Source organism: Rattus norvegicus, chromosome 2, assembly GCF_036323735.1.
Source record: "Rattus norvegicus strain BN/NHsdMcwi chromosome 2, GRCr8, whole genome shotgun sequence".
Lineage (NCBI taxonomy): Eukaryota > Metazoa > Chordata > Mammalia > Rodentia > Muridae > Rattus > Rattus norvegicus.
In genome coordinates, this window is record NC_086020.1 from 213,291,683 (window position 1) to 213,317,513 (window position 25,831).

A 25,831-nucleotide genomic window follows, 5' to 3' on the forward strand; every position below is an offset into this window, starting at 1 on the left:
TGTGAGTATGAAGTCGTTCTAGGAGAGGTGAATTCTCACCCCTGGGTGCCAGAGAAAAACTCAGAATGGGCCTAAGATAAGATCACTTGTCTTTGACCAGCCTGCAAACTCTCTTCTCTACACTCAGTGGCAAAAAAAGAAAGGAAGAAAGAAGGGAAGGAAGGAAGGAAGGAAGGAAGGAAGGAAGGAAGGAAGGAAGACAGAAAGAAAGAATCCACATCTGAAGCTCTTAATTCTGTCTCTGAAGAAAGTGTCTACTAAGGCACAGCTAGGCTCTGGGACCCAAAGGCAAAGAAAGCCTGGCCATCTTCCTTAAGAATCTCATGTCCTTAGGGCCTCTCATATAGCTGCCTGCAGTCCTTGAGTAGACTCCTCTCAGATAATTAGCTTAAGCTTCAAACCCATCCCACACCTTGTCTCGCTCCCCTCTGGCTGCTCCCCTGTCCCCATCTTCCACTCCAGCCAGGCTACTGAGTCAGCACCTTTCCAGGTCTGTCTGTCTGTCTTTCCATTCACACTACTGAGACACAGAGAAGGACACAGGACAGTGTGTTCAGAGCCGTAGAACAGGGGCCTGCATGAGGTCTTAATAGAAAGTTAGTTTGGGGCTTTGTGGGAGAAACCTGGATTTATCTGTAGGTGGCTATGAGCCCTTGGGGACAAGTCCAATACTTCCCCAGGCCTTGACAATTCATAGACCAATGAGAGCCTGGGAATTTTATGCAAATCTGTGGGCTCTGAGACCCCACTTTGTCCCCATCCTTAAGTCCTCTGCTGGTATCCTCAATATTCATCGTCCTTTCATGATCTGGGTCTGCCAAAAAGTTCAGAGCCGAACCCAGCAGGTTAGCCAGTTCAGTGTATGGCTTCAGCTTGTGGAGCTCTTAGAAGAATGTGTTGAGGCAGGGTGGGGTCCTGGTCCTCATGGGCAGGAGCCAGAGAATTCTTTGTGTTAGAAGCCCATTAATCAGGGCGTGAGGCAGAAAAACATTCTGGATCTCACCTTAGCTGTGCAAGTGTGACTCAAATCTCTTGGCAGAAGGGTGATAAAGAGTCCTGTGGCATTGTGGGTAACAGGTTGTAGGGCTGAAGCCAGGAGGTAGAAGAAAGTCCTGGGAAGTGGCTACTGCAGAGGTCTTAGAACAAGAGTCAAAATCAAATGGAGATCAAATAGGGACATGGCAGGAGGAGCATCGGGGTTATTTTACATCAAAAGGTAGTTCTGAGGGTCATTTGGGGAATGAGGTCAGGGGAGATACCAGGGGGCAGGAATGAGTGCTTCCTCCATATTGGCCTCTGAGCCAGTCACTAACTGGAAATGGCGACTCAAACTTTCAGCGCATTTCAAATGACCACGCTGGCCTTGTGGCTGGGAGCCCCACTCCACCCCAAGTTCTGCCCATTACCGTACACTGATCCCTCTAAAGCTACTCTGAGTGTCCGTGCCTGCCCAGGGAGAGATTTTCAGTGACATTATCAACAGAATGAAGATCTGACCCCCAGCTTCCTGTGTCAGGTCCCCTGAGCCTTTCCCTGGCTTCCTCAGAACTGCAGTGAGACCCAGCTTATACCGGCTAAGCCACAGGGTTTGTGCTTAGGGACTCGCGTGTTACAGAGACCTCAGTCATCCCTGGTTCTTCTTCTTTTCCAGGGCTGGTTTCATTGTCTCAGCCACCTTGGTCTTGGAAAAACAACGCCCCGCCCCAACAAATAAGAAAACATGGGGGTGAAGTAACTACCAGGCTATAAGTCTCACGGCATTTTCACCAGAGTGGGTTAGAGTATCTTCTTCCAGAGTGGGTGGGAGCCATCTCTCAGGCCAACCAGTGATGGCCAGGAAGACGCTTCATAGCACATGCCTGTACTGAAGAGGGAACTGTCCTTGGAAGCAGGGGTGTATGTGGGAGGGGGAGGGGGCTGGAGTTAGGGTGAGGTGCCGGAGACACAGTTGTATATCACACCCACACCCACACCTTTGCAGGTTTCTGTCCTATGTCCCCCGACCCAAACCTCCAGGCCACTGTACCCGGCAACTCATTGTTTCCCTTAGCTATGATGCCTTCCCTTCATGATTCAGTTCTGCTGCTCCAGCCCTTCCCCCACCCCACACAAACCCTAGTGGAACTGTCTTGAGAACAGCCCTGGGCCACAGTGTTCTCATTTTGACACAGTAGAAAACTCAAAGACAAAGAGGCAGACTAACTCACCCAGGCTGTGGAGCGGGAAAAGGCGGGGTCAGATGGCTAGGCCGGTTGTCTATCCCCAGAGCTTGGTGTTGTTGGACTGCGTGTGTGTGTATGTGTGTGTGTGGTCTTCCCAGAGAATGCGCCCCTCTGGAGCCTCCATCCTGCTTGCTGTCCCGTGTTTCCTTAGGTCCTGAGGTGGCCCCTCGGTATGGATGTCACTGTTTTATACAATGTCAAATCCTACAGGAATGAGAACTTTCCATACAGCCAGGGGTAGATGTAAGCAAATGTTATAATGCAGATGCCATCTTTCTCTGAGTCTCCTGTCTCCTCCATGCATCCTCTGAAGGACTCTGATAGATGCCTCCTACGGTCCCTCAGTGCTGGCTTTCGCCTCTCGTTGATCTACATGTCCAGACCCATTCTATGCTTGATTTGAAATGCAGGCTCTGGTGCTCACCCAGGAGGTCCAGAGTTCCACTCCTCCCAGGCTGGATTAGCGTTTTCTTCCTTGGAAAGCTGTTGAAAGATGGGTTTCCACAGTAATGGGGGTTCCCAGCACATTCCGGGAGTTGGCTCTGAGCCTCTAAAATCTCTTTTCCAACATTTCCTGGGCTCTGGCTACTACGGCTTGTTCAGGCCAGACTCATAAGGAATGGGGGTTACAGAAACACTGTTTCTGTAGTTAGAATGATGGTCATAGTTTTCAGAGGTGTGCCCAGCCAGCTGGTATCAGTTCTGGCTGAGGAACTGGACTATGGCAAACTGGCATTGAGCTCTCTCCAGAGGACTGAAGAGGATCCTTTCCCTAACCGCTGGCTTCCCAAACCCAGCCTCTCTCTGCCTCCTGCACCAGACCCTCAGTACCAAGTCTGCTTATTTTACAGGCATAGATTAATAGTGTCTGGATGTAATTATAATGACAGCTAGCATTAGCGCTGATTGCCCTGCCAGAGTGTGTTCCAAGTCCTCACGGATACCCACTCATTTGGTCCTTACTAACATCCTGTGGCATATTCTCCCCACTTAGCAGAAGAGGAATGCAAGGCTCCACAAAGAATTAATTTCACTTGCCCAAGACCACACAGCTGTTCAATATTACTGTGGGCCTCTGGCTCGAGGTGGTCAGCTGGCCCAAGCTCCTAAACACTGTGCTGTAACAGCTCTTCACATTGAGACACAGTGACGGAGCCACATGTGGTGGCATATGCCTGTAATCCCAGCACTTGGGAGGCAGAGGCAGGTGATGCTGATTGAAGAGTTGAGGCTGACGTAAGTCCAGCCCTCTTTGAGATACATCAAACTCAAGCTGGATAAGGTTGCCCATGTCTAAAATTCCAGCCCTTGGGAGGCAGAAGCAACAGGAGGATCAGGAATTCAAGGTTATCCTTGATTATAGAGTGAGTTTGAGGCTAGCCTGGGCTACACAGGACCTGTCTCCAACAACGAGGTGCATTAATTCATATATGTGATTAGAACAATAAGAGAGTTTCAGAGGGTACCCACTCCCTCCAAAAAACAGACACTAGCCACTCATGAGATGGCCCTCTGGGGTGGGTGACCTTGCAACATCCCCTTTACAAGCTGAGAGTCATTGATAGATTCCCCCATGGTAGTGTATGGCCTGTGTTTTTAAAGTCTGGGCTCCATCTCAAGCTATTATGGAGGTCCATGTCAACACTCTCCCTTCCTCTCCTCTCTGGGTTTCCTCTTTGTCACCCCTATCTCCTGTAGCACCCAGGAGATTACAGCCTATTTGTGACCAGAAGGAAATAGCAGTAATTATGGAATTTCCTCTAAGGAATTGGGACAAAAGTCACGGAAGAGCAGCTGCGTTTGTAGTTAGGGTAGCAAGTAAGAGTGTGAGATACTTTAAAGGAAAATGTACATTGTAGCCAACGCTGAGAAGGGTGTGTCTGCATCGGGGAGCAGGGGTCTGGATATTGGGGTTTCAGTGATGAGATCACAGCAGCAAATATGGGAGAAGCTTTCTGGGTGCGAGCAAATAAAATTTCTGAGGAGTATGATAGAGCTGGCTGAACATGTTTAGATCCCCTACATTGTCCCTGCTCAGACCTAGCCGTAGGCCTAGGGTGGGGCATGAGAGGTATAAATGATTCTGCTGGGCGGGGTGACTTAAGAAGGAAACCATTCGTTCACCATACACATGGGTTAGGATTAATATAGCCCCTTGAGAGGAAGCCCCAAACCATAGACTTCATGAAGCTTGACAGTGACATTGAAAACTGGGGACCAGTTGTCCTCCTGTCAGTGTGTGGGCTCATGGGTATCGGGGCCCCAGCTTGGTTCCAGCCTTCTCAGCTGTGTTCCTAGTTATGGCTTCCCCTTCATGGTCCAGGATGTCACTGAGGTGCTGGTTCTCACATGTCAACCCAGATGTCCTTCCAACTCTGCAACTCAGTCTTCCAAGGGTAGACTTCAGCACAGCATTTTAGAAAACACAAACCGTCAGGAACGCCATCTTTGAGCTGAACGGTGGTGACGCACTGGTGAAATGGAATGGCAGATAATTTGGGAGAAAAGTCACAGAAGCCTCCCTCCGGGATGTTTGTTCCTGCAGCGTTACTGAGTTCCTGAGGTGTTCAGGCCCTGCCTGAGGCGCTGCTATAGGGAAAGGGGAAAAAGGTTCTTTTCCCATGAAACTTAGAGTCTAGCAGGAGGCAAGACAGATAATAGACAGCCATCAGTTGACAGCTTGCTACTCATACATGAGTCTTCAGATGTAACTTTGCATAATTAATGCCCAGAGCTGCCAGTGTCAAACACTGCTGGGCGAGCCCACATGAGTCATGGCAGTCAGCCTTGTACACTTTTGATATAAACTGCACTATCTGATGTCCCTCACTAGGCACAGTGGCCCATACCTCTAATCCCAGCATTCTGGAGGCAGAAGCGAAAGCCATCACTGTGATAGAAAGGGTCGCTGTGGTAGAAAGGCCAACCTGGATGATGTAGTGAGTTCTAAGCCAGCCCGGGTTACAGTGTAAGACTCTGCCTCAAACGAGCAAACTGAATGAACAAAACCCCGCCTTTGAATGCCTGTCCTGAGGTTCTGAGGGAGGAGGAAGCTAGGGAGAGGGGAGGAAGAATGAAGGTCCACCCTGAAATCCACCCAAATCATGCCAGCCGGCACCACAAAGTGTGGCACGCACAGTTCATCCTAAATCTGATTCTGCTTTGCTTGGTGGGTGTGGGTGTGGGGGCTTAGGAATCGTTCTCTTCTTGCTAAGCAATGTGTGAGGAGTAATTCTGTGGTTCTTTGAGGTATCTGGAGGGCAAGCTGGGGGACTTGGAGAAGCTCAGAGACCTGGCCTTTCCCCATTCATATAACCTTCAGTGTGTGGTACCCAAACTTGGTTTCAACGGGAACGCCCAGGAGGGGTCATGTTCAGTGTGCTTGTATAAGCGGGAGTTATTCTAAACCCAACCTGGAGCCAGTATCACCTGCCTAGGAACCCTGCTGTGTTGCCGTGCAACGCTCTCAAGCTGTTTGGGGTAAAGGACCAGTGTCTAACTTTAAGTTCTATTCCCAGTCTGCTTTAACCGTGAAATAGTGCATTAGAAAAATTAAACGAAAAAAAGGTGCTATTCAATCTGGATGTCTTAGGGTTTTTATTGCTGTAATGAAACACCATGACCAAAAACAACTTGGGAAGGAAAAGGGCTTATTTTGTTGACTCCTTCATCATCCAAGGAAGTCAGGTCAGGAACTCAAAGCAGAGCAGGAACCTGGGGGCAGGAGCTGATGCAGAGGCCACGGAGGGTGCTGCTTCCTGGCTTGCTCCCCATGGCTTGCTCAGCCTGCTTTCTTATAGCACCCAGGGCCACCAGCCCGGAGATGGCTCTACCCACAATGGACTGGGCCTTCTTATATCAACCACTAATTAAGAAAATGCCCTACAGACCTGCTTGCAGTTCAGTCTTTATTTTCAATTGCAGTTCCCTTCTCTCAGAAGGAGAGCTTGTGTTAAGTTGATATAAAAACTAACCAGTACACTGGACATAGGTGATAATATATGTCCGTAATCCCAGCACCTGAGAGGCTGAGGCAGGAGGATTATTAATTCAAATGTAGCCAAGGCCATACAGATAGCAAGACCCTGTCTCAAACAAAACAAAACAAAACACACACACAAAAAAATCAGACTTGGGTAAGATTAGTAGATATCTCTCGCCATGCGGGCACGAGGACCAGAGTTTTGATCCCTGGAACTCCACAAAAGCAGGTTGGGTATGGTAACCTATAGGGGAGGTAGAGACTGGGGATTCCTGGAGCCAGCTACTAGCCAGACTAGCCAAAACAGTGAGTTCTGGAGTCAGTCAGAGATCCCACCTCTCTATATAAGGTATGGGCATCAGGACATTGTTCAATATCAACCTCAGGCCCCTCCAGGCACCCTGTGTGCATCCATCCACATGCAAGCTTGAACATTCATACACACATACATATGCAAAATATCTTCTATAACTCAAGGGCTGGAAAGGTGACTCTGCTGATAAGAGCACTTATTGCTCTTACAGAGGACCCATTTCTGGTTCCCAGCACCCACAGGGTGACTCGTAACCACTTGTAACTCCAAGGCCAGAGAACCTGACGCCCTCTTCTGGCCCCTACAGGCATAGGATACACATGATAGACAAAAAACTCAGGCAAAACACCCATAGGAAAAAAATTAAACAGAGGCTTTTAAAAGATAAATATTTCAACATTAATTTCAAATGTTATATATATATTTCAGGCATCTATTTTAGAGTTAGAGGGCATGAAATTGCTCCATCTGCTTAGAAGTCTTTTATAAGCTAACTTAATTCCTGACTGGAGTTTGTCTACAGACAAAAAAACCAAAAAGACAAAAAGGAAGGAAAACCAGAGCCTTTGCTACGAGCCTCAAGGACTGCGCTCTGGGCTCTACTGCCCCTGAGGCCCAGGGTCAAAGGCCACTGGGGAACGGCTGTCCTTCCCAGCTCCACGTTAAGGCAGTTATAAAAGAGAATGAGGAAGCTCCACAGGAAGAGCACAACCTGGCTCCGTTCTGTTCCTCTGTCCCTCATACCTCTTGGTCAGCTTATTGCTTTGGGAGGGATTTCCCTGAGCAGGTGAAGAATCTATTCTGTACCTGCAGCTGGAGAAGCGAGAGGTCACGGCTAATTGTCGTCAGTTCCCTTCTCAAATGCTGCTTTGGGCCTAGGATCCTTTGCTCAGCAAAGCAGAGGACCAGCGAGACGGTGGTGATCTCAGGATGGCATGGCCTGGCCTTGTTTGTGGAAGGTGAGATCACTGTGGACTCTGTGTGTTGCAGTTCTCCAAGGAGAGGCACATCATGGACAGGACCCCTGAGAGGCTGAAAAAGGAACTGGAGGAGGAGCTACTGCTGAGCAGCGAGGACCTACGCAGCCATGCCTGGTACCACGGCCGGATCCCCAGACAGGTATGCGCCCTGCTCTCCTCAGGGAATCTCACACCGATGGCACTGATGCTCAAAGACACAAAACTCTAGTGCTGTAAAGCGACCTAACTTAGAGCTGTCTCTAAAGAGACCTTCGGAAGAGCCAAAGGTGGGACTCCAGTCATGAGGGAAAGAACAGCTCCTGGGGTCTATGTACATGTGCAGTACCAGCTGCCAGAAAGTATGGGGGTGCCTGGGGTTCGGATAATTAAGCTCTTGGCTAGTGGGCAGAGCCTCCTACCACTTGGACCCTTTTGTGAAGGCAGTGACTTATCTCAGAAAAGTCCCCGTGCCACAGGGCAGTTGTCACAGACTGACAAGGCCACCCCTGCCTCAATGGGGCCATTGAGTGTCTACCATCTTCTGTTCTTCTTCACTGAATTCTGTGACTCGAAGATGGGGAGGAAAAGGGATTAGCCCAGGGTCCACGGTTTCATGGCTCGGGGTACTTCACGTGGTTGCCATTAAAAATGTTTTTGTTCGATACTATAAGAATTGAAAACTAGACAAGTCTGCAGGACGGAAGTACACAGTGACCCATGGGTTTGCATTATAAGCATAATCTGGCCAGTCATTAATCAAGGACCAACATAACAGGAAATGCATACCTAGGTCTAAGGAGGGCAGCTGCATGTTATGAATACTGTCTTTGGTGTGACCAATTTCACTTTTTAAAGTCACTATTTTGTTTGTTTATTTATTTATTGCGCGTGTGTGGAGGGTGCCATAGCACACACGTGGATATCAAAAGACGACTTTCTACCATGTGAGCCTCGGGGATTGGCAGCAAGCACTTTCTCCTGCTAAGCTATCTTACCAGCCCCATTTTTTCCCTTACACTATCAAAGAAATCATTCTTATTCTGATCTTGAGACAAATATTTTTTTCTATAATCTTAAAACTGATGGTAGAAGATACAGACAAGGAAAAAGAAAATTCAACTCCTATCCCTAATTGTCTCCCCTGGAGACAGTTGTTATGAGCATTTTGGTGTATATCCCTCCAGACCTCTTCAATCAAAACGGAGATCTTACTGCTTTCTGTGGTCCACTCTCCTCACTTAATGGTGTGCCCTGGGAATTGACTCCAGCTGTAAACTCTTCTGCCGCACCAGCACACAGTGTGTATCTGGCCATCGCACACACGCATCACAATTTATGGGGTACTTAGAGTGTTTCTAGCAGCCCGGGCAACATCCTGTAAGATAACTACCATGTTCAGACCTATAATTCTTCCTACTGGCTCAATTCCGGGAAATGGAATCTCTGCATGAAAATGTATTTTTAAGGCAAAGAGGCAGTTTTAAAGTAACCATGGCAGCATACTATTCTGAGCCGGCAGAAGTATAGCGTCACTTGGATGCTAGAATATCCTAGAGAAGAAATGTCATCATTGTCCTTGTTAGAGTGCCAGGAGGGTGAACTCCCAGGAATACATCCTTCTGAACTGGCTAACTGAAACTCTATGGCAAGGACAGCAGCGTGCCAACATTCTATCTCTTTGAAGCTTTCAGCCGCCCTGTAAGAAACAGCATTACCTACATCTTATAGGTGATATAACTGAGCCACAGGGCGCTTATGTACTTTGTCTACTCACACAGCTGGGGCAGAATGGAAACCTAGGTGGTCAGGCCCCAAAATGATGGACTGGCTCAGTGGTAAGCATCAGCACCATGGCGGTTAACTATGGGGGTATCCATTGTATACTTGGGCTTCACCTCTTTCTCATATGCAAACGGATTATCTTTAAATAACTTTGTGAGGTGAGGAAACCTCAAGTGACTTTGTTTTTCCTAGCTTCCTAGCATGTCCAGAATCCACCATGTCATCCCTGGGTTCGTCCTGCTCTGTAGCTGGGAATCTTAGGAGGATGTTTAGGGGACCCAGATAGCCTCTTTCCTCCTCCCTTCCCTGAATACAAGGAAAATCGGACCCAACAGCACACGACCTCATTTCTTCCCGCTGTTTTACATCCTTCATCCCTATGTAAACGCCCTCTTCCTGGGACATCTTCCTGACCACCCTCATTTGAATGACAACCGCCCCAAGTAGCCCATCTCCCTTCCAAACTTTCTCTTTCCTTAGCTTCACAGTATCTGACTCACCATACCTGCAGTTTTCTGTCCTGAGAGTGCTATACCATACACGCGCATGCACGCATGCGCGCGCGCGTGCGCGCGCGCGCACACACACACACACACACACACACACACACACACACACACACACACACACACACACACACACAGAGCCCGCGAGGAAGTACACTTAGTCATTGTTGTGTCTCCTGAGCCTGCAGTAGTCCGGGGCATGTAGAGGATGGTCTATAAATAGTTTGGGTGTTTTGTTTTGCATTTGAGAGAGGGCTGACCTCAGATGTATTATGTACCCCAGGCTGGCCTCAAACTCGCAGTCCTCCTGTCTTAGCCTTAGCTTCCTGAGCACGTTGATCACCGCTAAGCATGGCCATACCCAGCTAGGATACAGCTCTTGAGTGTGACATTTAGTAAACAAACTAAAGATGTGACTAGAAAAGGGAAGCTGGGAGATGGCTCAGTTAGTGAATAGTCATCTTGCAAGCAGATGGATCTGGGTTCAATTCCCAGAACCCACATTAAAAACAAAACAGTGTGGTAACACATACACTGGGGAGGCAGAGAGAAGGAGATCCCTGGCTCGTGGGTTACGGATGGTGCCTAAGGAAAGACTCCTCTGGTCTCTGCACGCATGCGCAAGCATGCGCACACAGAGGAGACATAGCACGGCCTTCTATTAAGCTCTTGAGAGAATTGGTTTGCCTTTCTTGTTCCTCATTCATCATTTTGTCGACAGGTGTCTGAAAACCTTGTGCAGCGGGATGGGGACTTCCTGGTTCGTGACTCCCTGTCTAGCCCTGGAAACTTTGTCCTGACCTGTCAGTGGAAGAACCTTGCTCAGCACTTTAAGATCAACCGGACTGTTCTGCGGCTCAGCGAGGCCTACAGCCGTGTGCAGTACCAATTCGAGATGGAGAGCTTTGACTCCATCCCCGGGCTGGTACGCTGCTACGTGGGAAACCGGAGGCCCATCTCCCAGCAGAGCGGCGCCATCATCTTCCAGCCTATCAATAGGACAGTGCCCCTTTGGTGTCTGGAGGAGCGTTATGGCACCTCACCAGGCCGAGGCCGGGAGGGCAGCTTTGCTGAGGGAAGACCAGATGTGGTGAAGAGACTGAGCCTCACCACAGGTGGCATCCAGGCTCGGGACCACAGCTTGCCCAGAGGAAACCTCCTCAGGTAGGTCTGTGGGGTGCTGGGGGCCTGGCTCAGGCCAAGGGGAGGAGAGAATATTCGTACACTCTCTATTAGTGGACAGCTGTCACAGGGGTGGTGTGTGTGTGTGTGTGTGTGTGTGTGTGTGTGTGTGTGTGTGTGTGTAATTCCCACTTAAAGAGCATTAAAAGCAAATGATGGCGCTAGATGCATGCCTGTAATCTCAGTGCTTTGAGGCTGAAATGGGGGGGGGTGCCCCAAGTTCAAGGGCATCCTTGACTACAAAATGAGATCCCCATCTCTAAAACAGAAACAAGAGAAGACAATGAAAATAACAACGGGGTCTGAGCAGGGGAGTGGATGAACTGAAAGCAAGGGGATATTCGGGGGACACTGCAAAGAAGAGGGGGTTGCAGGGATTTAATGTGAGACATTCAAGGGCCAGAGGAGCCTGGAAGGTTGATTGGCCAGACTAGAGTAGAGTGTCTGTGTATGGGAGGGATGGGGTTAGGAGGAAACCCCCAGCTATAGTGGAGGTCTTTGTACCAGGCTATAAAAGTTTGGCACGGTGAACAGCAAATCCCGAAGCAGAGCTGGGTAGCCATAGGCACAGAGCGGGCAGAGAGACTGAAGCAGGAAAGCCAGCCTAGGTTTCAGCAAGGGCCCCTGCTGGAAGGGGGAGGTGGGTAGATTTCTGAGGTGTTCTGGGGTTAGAGGGAGACTGTAAAGTCCACCTACCAATATACCATGGGGAGAGCAGGAGTGCGGATGTGCTGACTGTCGGCATCCAGCAGGGGTCAGTGCTGAGGACTCGCTAGGGGACTGGTCCTGTGGTAAAGGATTGACTTGGAGGGAACAGATAGGGTTTGAATGACTGGAAACACGGAGGGCGGAAACTGGACTCCATGCCCCTGGGATGAAGAGCCCCGAGTTCAGAGAATAGGCAGGAAAGGGCTGAGAAGCGAGCTCTGTATTTGCATAGGACCTGGCTTCCAGAACCGAGAAGCCTTTACAGATCCAATTGCTGCAGCCCGGGGAAAGAAAGCTGAGATGTAGACTGGACCCCTCTAATTGTGCAGCGGCCCTGCCCCCGCCCCTGGCTTCTGAGCTCCCACATATAAGTAAACGTGTCCATTCGCCTCTCTGCTTTCCTGTCTGGGCCAAGAGAAAACATAAACTATAATTTCTTTACTGCAAACGCCTTAGGAAACACAGGAGTGTGTAAGTAACATAAACTGTAGCTGTTCCCTGGTATGTATTAGTCAGCAACTGACTCAGAACCCGCGGCTCCCTGCTAGTCCCCTGTGGTTAGCTGTGCATCTTCGAGCAGACACCTTAACTTCTCTGGGACTCCTTTTCTTGGTCTGGAAGCATAGAGGCTGTGAGGGTGCAGGAAGTGGAAAGTGTTTACTTACATCGAGGGCTGACATTCCTGGTAGCTGTTTTTCTCCGCAGGGGAGACAAAAGTCAGGCTTAGCGGCAGGCAGAGGAGGCGAGGAAGGACGTGGGAGATGCTCTTCTCATTGTCCTTCAGAATGCAGAGGCTCTGACACTGCTTCCCACAGGAAACAGCCAACACACTCAAGTGGGGGAAGGGAGCATGACCAATGGCCTTAATGGGCTAGTCACCCTATCCTGCTGCCCTTCAGTGACTTCCCCACTGCCACCTGCTGCTTGGCTGGCAGCCTGGAGCCCCGGGGCAAAGGTGTACATTCTCTGGCCTTTGCATTCTACCTGTCCAGCTGCTCAGGGCCCCTGGAATAATCTAACCAGTTGATTGTCGATCACGGTGGTCACTGCTCAATGCCGTTTCTCCAGAAGACATTCCCTTTTGTAATTTGCCCCAACCTACTTATCTTTGAGTGGTTGCTGGAAGGTTTATGTGTGTTTGTGTGTGTTTGTGTTTGTGTGTGTGTGTGTGTGTGTGTGTGTGTGTGTGTGTTTCCAGAGGTAGGGAAGATCTTCCGGCTTGTGTGAGACTGGTTTACACTTCAGGACGCCCTGTTCGTTGCAGCCTGGCTGGTACTGTGTATCTATCAACAGAGCCCAGTTACTGTAACTAGAATGAGCCCCAGTGAATCAGGATGGGCAGAGGGAGAAAGGGCCTCAGGTTACCCTCTACCTTTCCCCTGGCTGGCTGTGCGCTGTGCCTCCCAGTTGCCATTTGCTGACCTTACTAGCCACTTTTGCCTCTAACTCAGCAGCTGGAGGTCACCTGTGGGTGATCCAAGCCCAGCCAGGAAGATAGGTAAGACACCACATCTTCCTGGAATCTGCAGATTATTTGGGGGTAAAGGAAAAGGGAGTGCCGATTGTACACAGAAATGGAAAGCAGCCTCCAGCCTCCTCCCAGCTGACATTGATCCATTGTGGAAAAGTCGGGTTAGTTAAATAAGCCATTCCCCCAGGGAGTGAGAATCATTTAAAAAAAAAAAAGTACACATTCCAGTTCATCAGATGCCTTCCCACTACTCCCCAGAGGATTGTGACCCATTCAGCTCGCTCTTTTCAACAGGATGGAGGGGCTGAGGAAGGAGCCTAGGACTCAGCCGGCCTGGCCCTGGGGACGGGCAGGCACACCCTTGGTTGCTCCTCCTCTCCAGCCTTTCCTTTGCGTTCATTCTGGGAGTTTTCTTTTCTTAACTTCCCTTGACGTCGCCTAGAGGAGGTTTTTACTACTTAATGACACAGTTTCTGCCTGGTCTCTGGCTTCAGGAATAAGGACAAGAGTGGCAGCCAGCCCGCCTGCCTGGATCACGTGCAGGACCGGAAGGCCGCAACACTCAAGGCTCACCAGTCTGAGAGTCACCTGCCCATCGGTAGGTGTTGGGGGAGTGTTGGCTCCAAACAAGCCACAGGGTTTGAAGATTCCATACTCTCAGCACGGAGGGGAGGTTGGCAGAACTGTTCGGTTGTGGCACTCAAAGTTTGATGCTTTCTGTATCCAAGCATTTAAGCCCCATAACCATTTAAGCCTTCCAAGTGGGCTCAGATATCCTCATTTTGCGGCTAGGGAAACTGAGGCATTAAGGTAGTGAGTAAGAGGGTCACCTAGCATTTGTGCCTAGGGTTTTTACATTTCAAACCCTGTTGATAAGTGGTGGTCATCATGATAGAAGAGCTCACTCCTTAGCTGCTCCTCTCCCCTTACCCCCATGAGTGACTTATTTGGTCTTGGGACTGCTAATGGAGCAGCTGTCCACAGTCACCTTGCTGTTTCTCTGAGTTCTTTTCCTGGCCAGAAGAAGACTGGTGGGGCGTGGGACTTGGGAAATCCTTAAGCATTTAGTGCCAGTGGGAGGGTTTTTCATTTCTTTTAATAAGTAACCTCCCACAGGGCCACAAAGTGATTTTTCCCGGTGTTCCTTTGTAGAATGTTTGGCTTATCTCCCTGTGTCTATCTTCCTTGCATCTCTTGCCCTCTCTTTAATGCTGGCTGAGATCCACCCTGACTTTGTGACTCAGAGCCCTTAATGCTATGTGGCTAAAGGTTTCTTACTTCTGACGGGATTGTGCTACTCACTGCCCCAGATACGTTTCCCTGCCCTGACTGTCCCAACCTGCTATGACCATAAAATGGTGTTAGAGCCCAGCCCCTGGGACTAGTATCTAGAGTGAGTTGGAGCCAGGGAGGCCTTCACAGCGTTCTCAACTGCCACAAACCAGACCTGCTTCGAGAAAGTCACTGTGTTTTCTTTTGTGGCAGAGACAGGAACCCAAGGGCAGAGGGTGAGAGCTGGGAGCGGTCACTCCTATTTTGTTTTCTGTTCTCCAGACAACTGCGCTTTCTCTGACCTTCTTTTCTCCTCCACAGGCTGCAAGCTGCCACCCCAGTCTCCGAGTGTGGACACAAGCCCTTGCCCCAACTCTCCCGTGTTCAGGACTGGCAGCGAGCCCACTCTGAGTCCGGCACTGGTACGAAGGTTCTCTTCGGACGCTAGGGCAGGGGAGGCACTTCGGGGATCAGACAGTCAACTGTGCCCCAAGCCACCCCCAAAGCCCTGCAAGGTGCCCTTCCTCAAGGTTCCTCCCTCTCCATCTCCCTGGCTAAACTCAGAGGCCAACTACTGTGAACTGAACCCTGCTTTTGCGGTGGGCTGTGACAGGGGAGCCAAGCTTCTCTCACAGGCTCTCGACAGCCACGAGATGCTGCTGACAGCCAAACAGAATGGGGCATCGGGTCCCCGGAACTCTGGCATCAACTACTCGATACTTGATGGGGATGACCAAGGGAGACATTGGGATCCCCTGGCCGTGCAGACGGATGAGGGTCAGGAGGACGAGACCAAGTTTGTACCACCTGTCATGGAGACAGTGTCATCATTCAGACCCAATGACTTTGAGTCGAAGCTTCTTCCTCCAGAGAACAAGCCCCTGGAAACAGCCATGCTAAAGCATGCCAAGGAACTGTTCACCAACCATGACGCGAGGGTCATTGCACAGCACATGCTGAGCGTGGACTGCAAGGTTAGTGTTCTGTGGCTTTCCCCTTCCACTACTTTTAATGGGGTCTACCTGGCCATACCCCGCCTCGCTGGGTAGACGCTTTGTCATAGGGAAACAAGCCAGACAGGCACACAGGTGTGGAGATTGATTTGCAGGGTGGGAACCACTGTCAGAGCAACCTTTGCCCGGCAGGAAACTGGTAAACTTCACCTTGGACAGAGGGAGGCCAGACCTGCCGCTGAACCCAGCCTGCTAAAGACAAGAGTGTGACTCCTCCTCCTCCTACCTCCTTAGTTAAGAACTCCCCTCCTCCCTGTCAGAACTGGAGCAGCTGGGGGCACTGGAGGGCAGCAGAAAGCCTGGTTGCTGGAGTGGCAGGACCTTTGCTATTTCATTCTGTCATGTGTTATACTTACTTACATGGCGTATTTATTTTATTTCCCATATGATCTTTTATGATAATCATCTTCAACTTGATTTTTTTTACAAGAATTGTTCAAGTTAAAAATAATTGTAAGATGCAGATTAGAAGAAAAGATTAAATCCTACAAAACCCAGTTTCCAGGATCTGTGAGGTGGTTCGTCAGGTACATAGCTGGCTACCCAGATACAACCTAACACGGTCCCAGAACCCTCATGGGTGAAAGAGGAACAGCTTCTGCAAGTTATCCTCTGACCTGTAGACACACACACACGCCCCAAATGTAATTTTAAAAATCTCAAAACTCAGGCTACACTAATGGCTCAGGGGTTAAGAGCACTGGCTGCTCTCCCAGAGGTCCCTGATTTGATTCCCAGCACCCCCATGGCAACTCTCAACCATCTATAACTCCAGGTCCAGGGGAATCTGACACCCCTTTCTGGTGTCTATGTGCACCAGCCACACATGTGTTTCATAGACATAAGTCAGTCATAAAATAAGGTAAAATAAAAAATTAAAAGCTAATTTTAGAAACTAACTTCCTAATGATCACTGCTGACAGTGCTTGGAATGTGGATGCTGGGCCTGTAAGCATTTGTAAATAACACTGTTTATCATACATAGACACAATTCTAAGCCTGTGACTATCATTCCACATCTATCTACATTTTTATCATCCTTGTTTTTTAAAAAAAGATTTATGTATATGGGTGCTCTGGTTCATGCACACCAGAAGAGGGCATCACATCCCATTACAGATGGTTGTGAGCCACCATGTGGATGCTGGGAATTGAACTCAGGACCTCTAGAATAGCAGCCAGTGCTCTTAACTGCTGAGCCATCTCTCCAGCCCCATCTTCATTTTTAATAGGGGTATTTGCTTCAGGAGCAGATGATCTGTGTATATAAGCTCTCGGTATCCCTTAGATAACGGGCATCTTGGGCATCTTGGGCTTAGCCCACCTTCTTGGTATATAGCAGTTGGTACTTGGGCATTTGAGTGACAGATAAGGCCTCAGTGAAATCTGAAGCCCTGTTTCATTCAGCTCAAAGAAGGCCATGAGTGTCAAAGGTTAGGTTTATTCAAAAGCTGGATTTTTCCTTCTTGTGTCAGGAATCCTGGCTGTAAATCTAATCTCCTAGCAATACCCCAGGAAGTTTGGGGACTGATAAAGGACTCCAAGAATAAACTGGAGGGTCACTGAATAAGCAGGGTAGAAAGAGCTTTTCCTGAATTCAGGACTGGAAGGCTAACCAGATGACCAGTATAAGTCAGTGCCTGAGGCTGGGGGTATCATCCATGCTCATATAGGAAGGAGGGGGTGTTAAGCAGGCTCCAAAGGGGAAAGCCAGGGAATGCGATTGCTGTGAAAGAACAAGACTTGTTAACTGGCGACGGGGCATCCTTGTGCAGAACAAAGTAGGTAGGCAGAGAGTTTGCCATGTTCAATCCTTACCTGCTGCCTGGTGGTGGCAAGAGGACTGTGAGCTCCTGTGCTAGCAAGTCAGTCAGGCTGGGCCCTGGGCCTGAGCATTCAGTAACATGCCAGTGAGACTCACACCTAGTGTGAGCCTGCCTGCTCGCCCGCCCGTCCACGCACCCACAAGCCCCAGGAGGAAGGAAGATCCTTGTACACACAGGGTCTGCAATTACAGAACAGCGTCTTTCCTGGGGTGGCAGTGAGCCCTTGGCTGTCTATGAGGGCTTGCGTTTTCTAGAAGGAGAGATAGGGGGGAGATGCTCGCCCGCTCCTTACAGGTCTGGAACCTTCCCACTGCTTTTGACGTCCTTCAAAGGAGAGCCCAAGTATGACGTCATTTGACAAGTATGCAGTTCTCCTCCTTTTCCTGCCCTGCGCATTTTGTCCTCATAGGCCTCCTCCCACATCTGGCTTCAGGTTTCATTGAAAGATCAGTTTCTTGGGAGTCCCCAGCAAGCAGGGAGAAAGCAGCCTGTGCACACTGGCCTCGTGGGCAAGGTTCTGCTCCGCTGTCTGCATTCTTCCCTCCCATCTTTCCTTCCTTGATCTCCCAGAACTACTACCAAGCAGAGCCACTGTCCCCAACAGGAAAACGCCTTTCCCACTGTAGACAGAGCGGCCATGAGATGGAGCTGCCCAGGATCTAGAAGGAGGCACGGGGCAGCATCTGGGGCCATGTGCCCATCCCCACCTCGGCGCAAGGTTCAGGGAAGCTGCTTATGAAGGGTGTCAGGACAGTGGGTGGATCCTAGTACACCGGAAGCTGGAGGCCATCAGTGTCCAGCACCCTGACTCAGGGCCCCTGCCACCTGCAGATGGACACTGCTTGTGCCTCACCCGCCTGGCAGAGCACAGCCACCACTACTGTCTTTGAATGTGGAATTCAAGTCTATCAGTTAAGAACTTGGTCTTTATGGATGAGTCCAAATCCCACCATTGTCCATTAGCAGCTGCCTGGCTCTTGTTCTCTCTCCATTTGTGGAACGGAATACCACCTACCCAGGTGGTCAGCAAAGTCTGAGAGAATGTATTTGAAGCCCTGGACACTTTGCCTGGCCCAGAGTGAAGCACTGAGTGTTGATCATTGATACTGTTCAGCCTTGATTGAGCGCCTGCCGCGTGCGTGTCAGGCTCGCTAGCACCTCCACCCTGGATGGACCTGCTGTGTGGTGGGAATGGGGTGAGAGGAGATGTGATGCTTGGTCCACAGCATGGCCAGGAAATGCTCTGGCAGGTGTGGCTGGACTCCCTAGGCTTGAGCAAGGGCTTGAAGCTAGAGATCATGGCCAATGGAGATGACTTTGGAAGGCTGAACAGTTGGAAGGTGAATGCAGAAAGTGTCTTGCAGGCTTGGAGGCACATGTGCGATCAAAAACTGTGGGGATGGGGGTTGGTCTAAATGGGATTCATTTCTGGATCAAAGAAGGGGGGCCTGGGATGGGTTGGGAAGAGCCTGATTGTTGTCCTCAGTGTTTCCAAGTTTCTGCCTCTGGGCTCATACAGGATCTTGCCATTACAGCACTTTGCCATCAAGCTAGGGAAACAAACTGATGAGTGTGGGCGCAGGTCTGAGTCCTCTGTGTTGGGGACAGCAGATCCAGAACACCCAGTGATCGGGCCTGGCGGCCTCTTGGTAACTGAGAGGAGGGCCAGGCCAGGTACCCATCAGGAGCCCTCAGGACACCAGTGGTCTTGAAGTAATGTAATGTAGACGAATGGGTCCAAAAAGTGGCGGCAAGTAGGAGAACTAGAGTGCCTTGGCTTAGGGAATTCATGCTTGCCCTGCCACAGTAAGCACATCCTCCTCCTATAATCCCCCAGAGGACACAGCCTAGACCCCAGTGTGGACTCAACATCCCATAGTCTTCTAGCCCAGCCCTGGAAAGTATGTATAGCTCAGGAAAGAGACCCGATGAGGGTTGATTGACATTTCAGATTGAAGGCTTCTTGCTCTCAGAATGGAGCCCTTGGAATGCCTACTAGTGCTTCCAGAAGAAAACTGTGTCAATGGCGAGCCTTTGAGTCTTACTGCATAGAGGGTGTGGGTTGCAGTACACGCGTCACAGAGATACAGGGCTTAAATCTCTGGCAGGATGATGGTCTAAACACGTGTAACGTATGGAGTGCCTTGTCGTGGTCAAGGTGGACCTCTCCTTCCTGAGACCTGGCCAGAGTTGCTCCCTTTCTACATGGCCAGTGACTCACAACTTGTACTTTCAAATAGTCATTTGAATCCTTAGCAAAGCCCTTCAGAGAGGCAAATCTAGACTGCAGCCGTGAGCCTAGAATGAATCCTGAAACCCGTCACCCATCTGGTGCCTGCCACATGTCCAGACTTGGTTAGACCCCTGCGTCCCAGGGTCACACTGCAGTACATCAGTGAGCCTGCGTGGCTCCACTGTAACAGCTCAGCGTGCTGTATTCTAAGAAATGGTCAGGTCTGACCTCCGATTCCTTTCACATGTGATTACACACGTTAGAAATGAGATGGTTAAAAAAAAAGTCACACTGTAAGAAACAAAAAGAATGGATTTAATCAATGAAGAAAAAAAGCAAAGAATTGGGTTGAGATGAGAGCTGGCTTGGACAAAGAAAGATTTTCTTTCAGGGAAACCTCTGTGGAGAAGACGTGGGTGTGTTGGTTTCCAATCACCACATATGTTTTTAATGGCTTCCAGCCGTAAGGTACGCTTACTGCACCCAGGAGAGGTGTAATTAGGGGCAATAGCAGCCAGCCGTGGCTGTTAAATGAGAACATGAATGGTAAGGCCCAGAGCAGAGGGAACTTGGACGGCTCCACTTTCCCACTGCAGAGACTGGTGGGCTCCCCACACACTCACAGCCTTCTTGTTGGCAGCAAAATGTCTTGCCAGGATCCAGCCTGTGTCAGGCCAGAGCTGCATAAATGACTAGTTCCCTGGCTGGGCTTGGACGCGTACCAAATCTTTAGGCTGTATAGACTGCTTAGGGGTTCCAGCAGTCCTTTGCCCACTAAGCATGTGCATGTACATGTGTGTTCTTGTTCGTGTGTATGTGCATGCGTGTATGTGTGTGAGTGCTTGTTCACGTGTGTGTGTGTGCATGCTTATTCATGTGTGTGTGCATGTGTGCGCGCACATGTGTGTTCTTGTTCCTGTGCATATATGAGTGTGTGTGCGCACACGAATGTGTACAAACACGTGTGTTCTTGTTCATGTGTGAGATAGCACACATATGAGGGTACATATGCACATGTCAGTGTGTGGAGCTCAGGGGACAACCGCTCAGATGTACTGAGGACCTGGGCTTGCCACAGAGGCTGGCCGACTGGTGAGCCCAGGGGTCCCCCGTCTCTGCCTGTGTTCAGTGCTGAGGACTAGCAGTCTGCCCTACCATGCCTCTCATTTTACGTGGGCCTTAGAGACCAGATGTGTGTTCTCATGCTCATGCAAGCGATGTATAGACCAAACTATTTTTCCCAGCCCCTCACCCAGTTTTATATTTTATTATGTATATTTAAACTCTTCAAATGTCATATATAAGGAACATTTTGCATGCTGTCTCTCAAAGAGATCCAAGCGCCTTCCATCCACAGCCACCCGGCTTCCGTGTACTGTATTTCTATCTTTCCTCGTTGTAAATTAACACGGGCCCAACACACTCCCTGATCCAGCGAATTTCTCCTTGGCTCCGACAGGTTGCTAGGATACTGGAAGTCTCTGAAGACATGAAGAGGAGCATGGGCGTGAGCTCGGGACTGGAACTCATTACCTTGCCTCACGGACGCCAGCTGCGCCTGGACATTATTGAAAGGTGAGTGTGCCGCGTCTGCGTTCCCACACCGTCAGCTCCTTGCAGGTATCCATGCAGCAGCAGGATGCTGAGGAGGGAAGCAGCATCAGACTGTCCTGGAGTCACTCATGACCCTTCTCAAGCCTGCGCTGTAGAGTACCTGGAGATGAGCAGGCAGTGCAGCCCACGTCTGGGACATCACGCCCTCCTTGCCCCATCCCCAAACAGAGGCTGGAGACTGGCCTTGTTTGAGGCTGCAGCCAGAACATTGCACCTTCCTGCTGCTTTCAGGAGGTCTCATGGGGTCTCTGGAGCTTAACACCTCTTGATGAATTAGTTAGGGTCAGGAAAGACTGAGGAGAGCGGATTCTGACCTCCCTCTTTAGGGGTGGACAGGAGGACGACTGGGGATCCCCAGGCTCTGAAACCATTCTGCCCTGCTTCAGGAACACTGCAACCCCTGGGTACTTAGTTCTTTTCTTGTTGCTGTACTAAATTACCCTGGCCAGAGCATCCCAAGAAAGGATTTATTTCAGTTCATAGTCTGTCATGGTGGGGAAGCTTAGACAGCAGGAAATTGACAAATGTGGTCAGGCTGTGTCTTCAGTCAGGAATGCAAGCTGCTGCTCCATGCCTTCCCCATACACAGAGCAGGGTCCCAGCTGGAGAGTGCCCTGCCTACAGGGCAGTGTCTTCCTACCTCAGCTAATAAAGTCCCCCAGGGGCCCATCAACCTGCTGATTCTGGATTCTCTCAAGTTGACAGTACTCACCACCACACTGGGTGTTTATTCAAACACACAGGTATCTGTAATCTTAGTAATGGGGGCTGAGGCAGGATGCTTAAGTCCAGCCCAGGCTACACAATAAAGCTTTGTTGCAAACAATAAACAAGCCATGAAACAAAACAAAAGCATGCCCTCAGAATGCTTAGAGACAAGAAACAGAAGACTAGATTTTCATATTAAACAAAAGCTGCCCCCCCCCCCATGCTCACTAGTGTGCAAATTATTTCACAGCATGACTGTTACAGCTTCCTTGATATTCTTGGGTACAGCCCTGGCCAGTTGAGTTTTCTATGATGCAGGAATTGTGCTCAGACCAATGACTGTTGTGGCCACTGTGTGTGGGTGGCAGAGGGAACCGAGAGATGAGAACCTTTGATTCAAGTGTTAATCATATCTACTTATCTACTTGTGCAAACAGCTGTCGGCCTCTGGGAGTAAAGGCTACATTCCACACAGCTTTACACACATGAGTGTGGGGTGACGTGTCTGTAATCCAGCACTGGTAAACAGGCGAAGAGGATCACAATTTCCAGGCCAGGCTGTCATAGGTACAGGGAGTCCAGCCTAGGCTATGGCTCAGCGGGAGTGGGGCGGAGGCTGGGGTGGGGTCAGGAGGAGGGCAGATGTGTTAGAGAGTTCCCTCAAACTTTGTCCAGGCAAGCTTTGGGGACTTTGATGTCCTACTGAGCCACCTGCTTCTCCTGACTCCTCACTTCAGCCTCCTCCTCCTCATGCCCAGGAGCTCGCCTCACTTCCCCTGTGTTGTCTGGGTAGAGTGGTCACCCTCACTTCCTCATTCCGAGTAGATACACTGCAATCTGGAAACTCCAAACACTTTTTTCCCCCTGGTATTGAGACACGGTGTGCTGGGACCTGAGCTCTGGACCTAAGCCATGGCCAGAGGCTGCAGGGCCACTCTCTTGCTTGTCTTCTGACTTCAACTCTGTCCAGACCCATCCTTTTTTGCTGCTTGCCTAGAATCTTGCACTCTAATTTGTTTCTATCTCTTTCTGATGGTGGGCTCTCTACTCAGAGAGTCTGGGGATAGTGACTGGTTACAGTGTGTTAACTAAATAGAGGCAAAGGTCTTGGGAGCCCTGAACTGCTCAATGACTTCATTTTCCTGATCTGGAATCAAATACAGACTACCCTGGCCGTCATTTACTAACTCATTCCCAGGCAGGCTAAGCTGGAAGCATTCTTCTGGTAAGATGTGGGTATGGCTAGCTGCTGGCCACTGACATGTCAACCACAGACTGAGTCATTCACACACACACCACCAGCACCAGGAAGTCCCCAGCAGATGGTGAGCAAGTGATTGTCACTAGCCTATTAGCTGGTTAGCCACTGATGGCACGCCACGTGAGTGAAGCAGGGGAAAGAAGCACCTGTGGTGTGAGTTAATACTTCATTAAGAGACACAACTCTTTAACAAGTACACGAAGTTTATCCTTTGGGAATCCAGTTGGATTCATTGGTTAGAAAGACAAGAAATCAGGGATGGGACATAGTTGGGGGAAAAGGAAAGAGGTGGGACAAACAGACAAAATGAGTCAAGGTAGTCAGGCCTGGTGGAGACAACCCTGTCAGTTACAGCTTGTACAAGGGACTGAGTCAGGAGGACCAGAGATTCAGTAACTGAGGAGGCAAATTAATGAGACCCTGACTTAAAGGGTAAGATGGGCTAGAGACATAAGTCAGGTGTAGAGTGCTCGCCCTGGATGTACAGGCCCTGGGTTCAGTCCACAGCACCTTGGGGAGGGGGTTGAGAGAGGAGAGAGAGAGAGAGAGAGAGAGAGAGAGAGAGAGAGAGAGAGAGAGAGAGAGACACACACACACACACACACACACACACACACACAGAGGGAGGGAGGAGAGGCTTACATTATAGAGGTGGTAAGTTATTTTTGTGCCCATAGTCTATATTTTATAAACCTTGCCCTTGCTTTGTAATTGTGTACCACACACACACACACACACACACACACACACACACACACACACACACAGGGAGGGAGGAGAGGCTTACATTATAGAGGTGGTAAGTTATTTTTGTGCCCATAGTCTATATTTTATAAACCTTGCCCTTGCTTTGTAATTGTGTACCACACACACACACACACACACACACACACACACACACACACACACACGGAGACAGCAGAGTTCATAACTCAGCTCACAGGTTTTAGAATTGGGAAGGCGAGGCACGTGCCCACCACCCCTGCTCACTAAGGCTGAGGGAACACCTACCCGGGCACAGCAGGAACAGCAGGAACAGCAGCGCTGGTGCTGGGACTCAAAGGCTCTGGGATCTTAGGAATCAGAGCTACAGTTTTACTTCCAGTGTTTGCCCGTGAGCCTGGAAGACTAAGACAGTCTGGCCAGTAAATTCAGTAAATTCAGTTTGGGCAGTGAATTCCTGGGTTCGGATTATAGAGGGAGGAACTCACTGTCTGAGCTTCCTGCCACTGTCCGACCCGCATATAGGACCCCATTGTTATGCACAGAAAAGTCACTGTGTTTCCTGCCCTGAGACTCTTGAATATGACCCTCGTAATTTAGGGTGAGAAAAAGGGAGAATGGGGGCGGAGGAGTAGATACTTTGTTTTATTAGGGTCTGACCTTACAGCAAATTCCTGCCTGTCTTTCAGTCTTTGTTTACCTCCCCCGTCTCTCTGTGGAGTCTGTGTTCCGGCTACAGAACACACTCCTTGAGTCCTCTCTCTTCCTCTTGTTCTGATACCCATGACATCTTGAATCAAGTTTATAACACCCCCCATCTCTGTCTCCCACTCTTCCCCTCTCTTTTCCATTCCCACTAAGGGGTAGCATTCTTCCTCAGGGGTAGCATTTCCTGTATATTGGGGATGTGATATCTCCTAAGGGAGAGGGAACATGTAGCCATGTGCACTTTTGAGGTCCTCCTGCCCAGGAGGTCCTCTTCATGGTCCCATGTCCAGGGTTGAACCTGGCTATGTTCTAGAGCATCTTACTTTCTGAATTGATAGTGCATTCTTTGTCTGGTGTGGGGTGGATTTTATTGAGATCAGCTTTCCAAACTGGCTCCCAGCCAGTGGCACACAAATAACCCTCCTTCCGGATAATTAAGGCCATCTTCTCCTCCTCTTGTTGACCCAAGCCCTACTCTTGGCCTTCTCCTATCTAGACACAACACCATGGCCATTGGCATTGCTGTGGACATTCTGGGCTGCACGGGCACATTGGAGAACCGGGCAGGAACCCTTAATAAGATCATCCAGGTGGCAATGGAACTGAAGGACACCATGGGAGACCTCTATTCCTTCTCAGCCATCATGAAAGCCCTCGAGATGCCTCAGGTGAGATGAGCTTCCCACACAACACTTGTCACAGAGTTCTGTACACTGACACCGTGCACATCCGACTGCTCTGGCAACCTCTAAAGATAAACTAAATTTTAGTGAAAGCTGCACCGTTTACGGGCCGCCAAGAGCCCTGTCCTCAGTATTTTGATTCTGTTATAAAAACACTGGTAACTGTTGATAGTTCAATAGCTCATCTTTGATACATAATAACAAGAGTTAGCCTTACAATATTCCTGAAGAACCAGTTAGGGTAAGACACCATGCTGGAGTTTACGGCATGACAGAGGCTGCATCTACTGGTGTCCTCAGGGATGTGGCTATTTGGGGTAATGACTGGTGATACCTTGGCATTTAAGGAGCTCATATCAGAGAATCCCTAAACCAGCGGTCCCTAGTCTGTGGGTCACGACTTCTTTGAGCATCAAAGGAGTCATATGTCAGACATTGTACATATCAGATATTTACATCACGATCAGTAACAATAGCAAAGTTATAGTTATGAAGTAACATTTTACAGTGGGGGTGGGCCACCATAACATGAGGAACTGTATTGCAGGGCATTTTAGCATGGGGAAGGTTGAGAACCACTGCTCTAGACTTGGTTTTTCTCAAAGTCTCTTCCCCAAGGTACGTAAGGCAGTTGTCTAGCTCTCTCACTGGTCATGCAGCACCCC

The 25,831-nt window shown here is 49.6% G+C and overlaps 1 protein-coding gene across 3 annotated transcripts in view; it reads left to right on the top strand.

Moving 5' to 3' along the window:
• Bcar3 (BCAR3 adaptor protein, NSP family member) overlaps positions 1-25,831 on the top strand; it is a 113,399-nt gene that overhangs the window by 81,776 nt on the left and 5,792 nt on the right. For all 3 annotated transcript variants that reach the window (NM_001107722.1, XM_039102442.2, XM_006233270.5), the window contains 6 exons: positions 7,508-7,636; positions 10,486-10,928; positions 13,620-13,723; positions 14,719-15,371; positions 20,929-21,044; positions 24,980-25,151. In NM_001107722.1, coding sequence (NP_001101192.1) covers positions 7,508-7,636; positions 10,486-10,928; positions 13,620-13,723; positions 14,719-15,371; positions 20,929-21,044; positions 24,980-25,151 — 1,617 coding nt within the window. The remainder of the gene's footprint in view (positions 1-7,507; positions 7,637-10,485; positions 10,929-13,619; positions 13,724-14,718; positions 15,372-20,928; positions 21,045-24,979; positions 25,152-25,831) is intronic.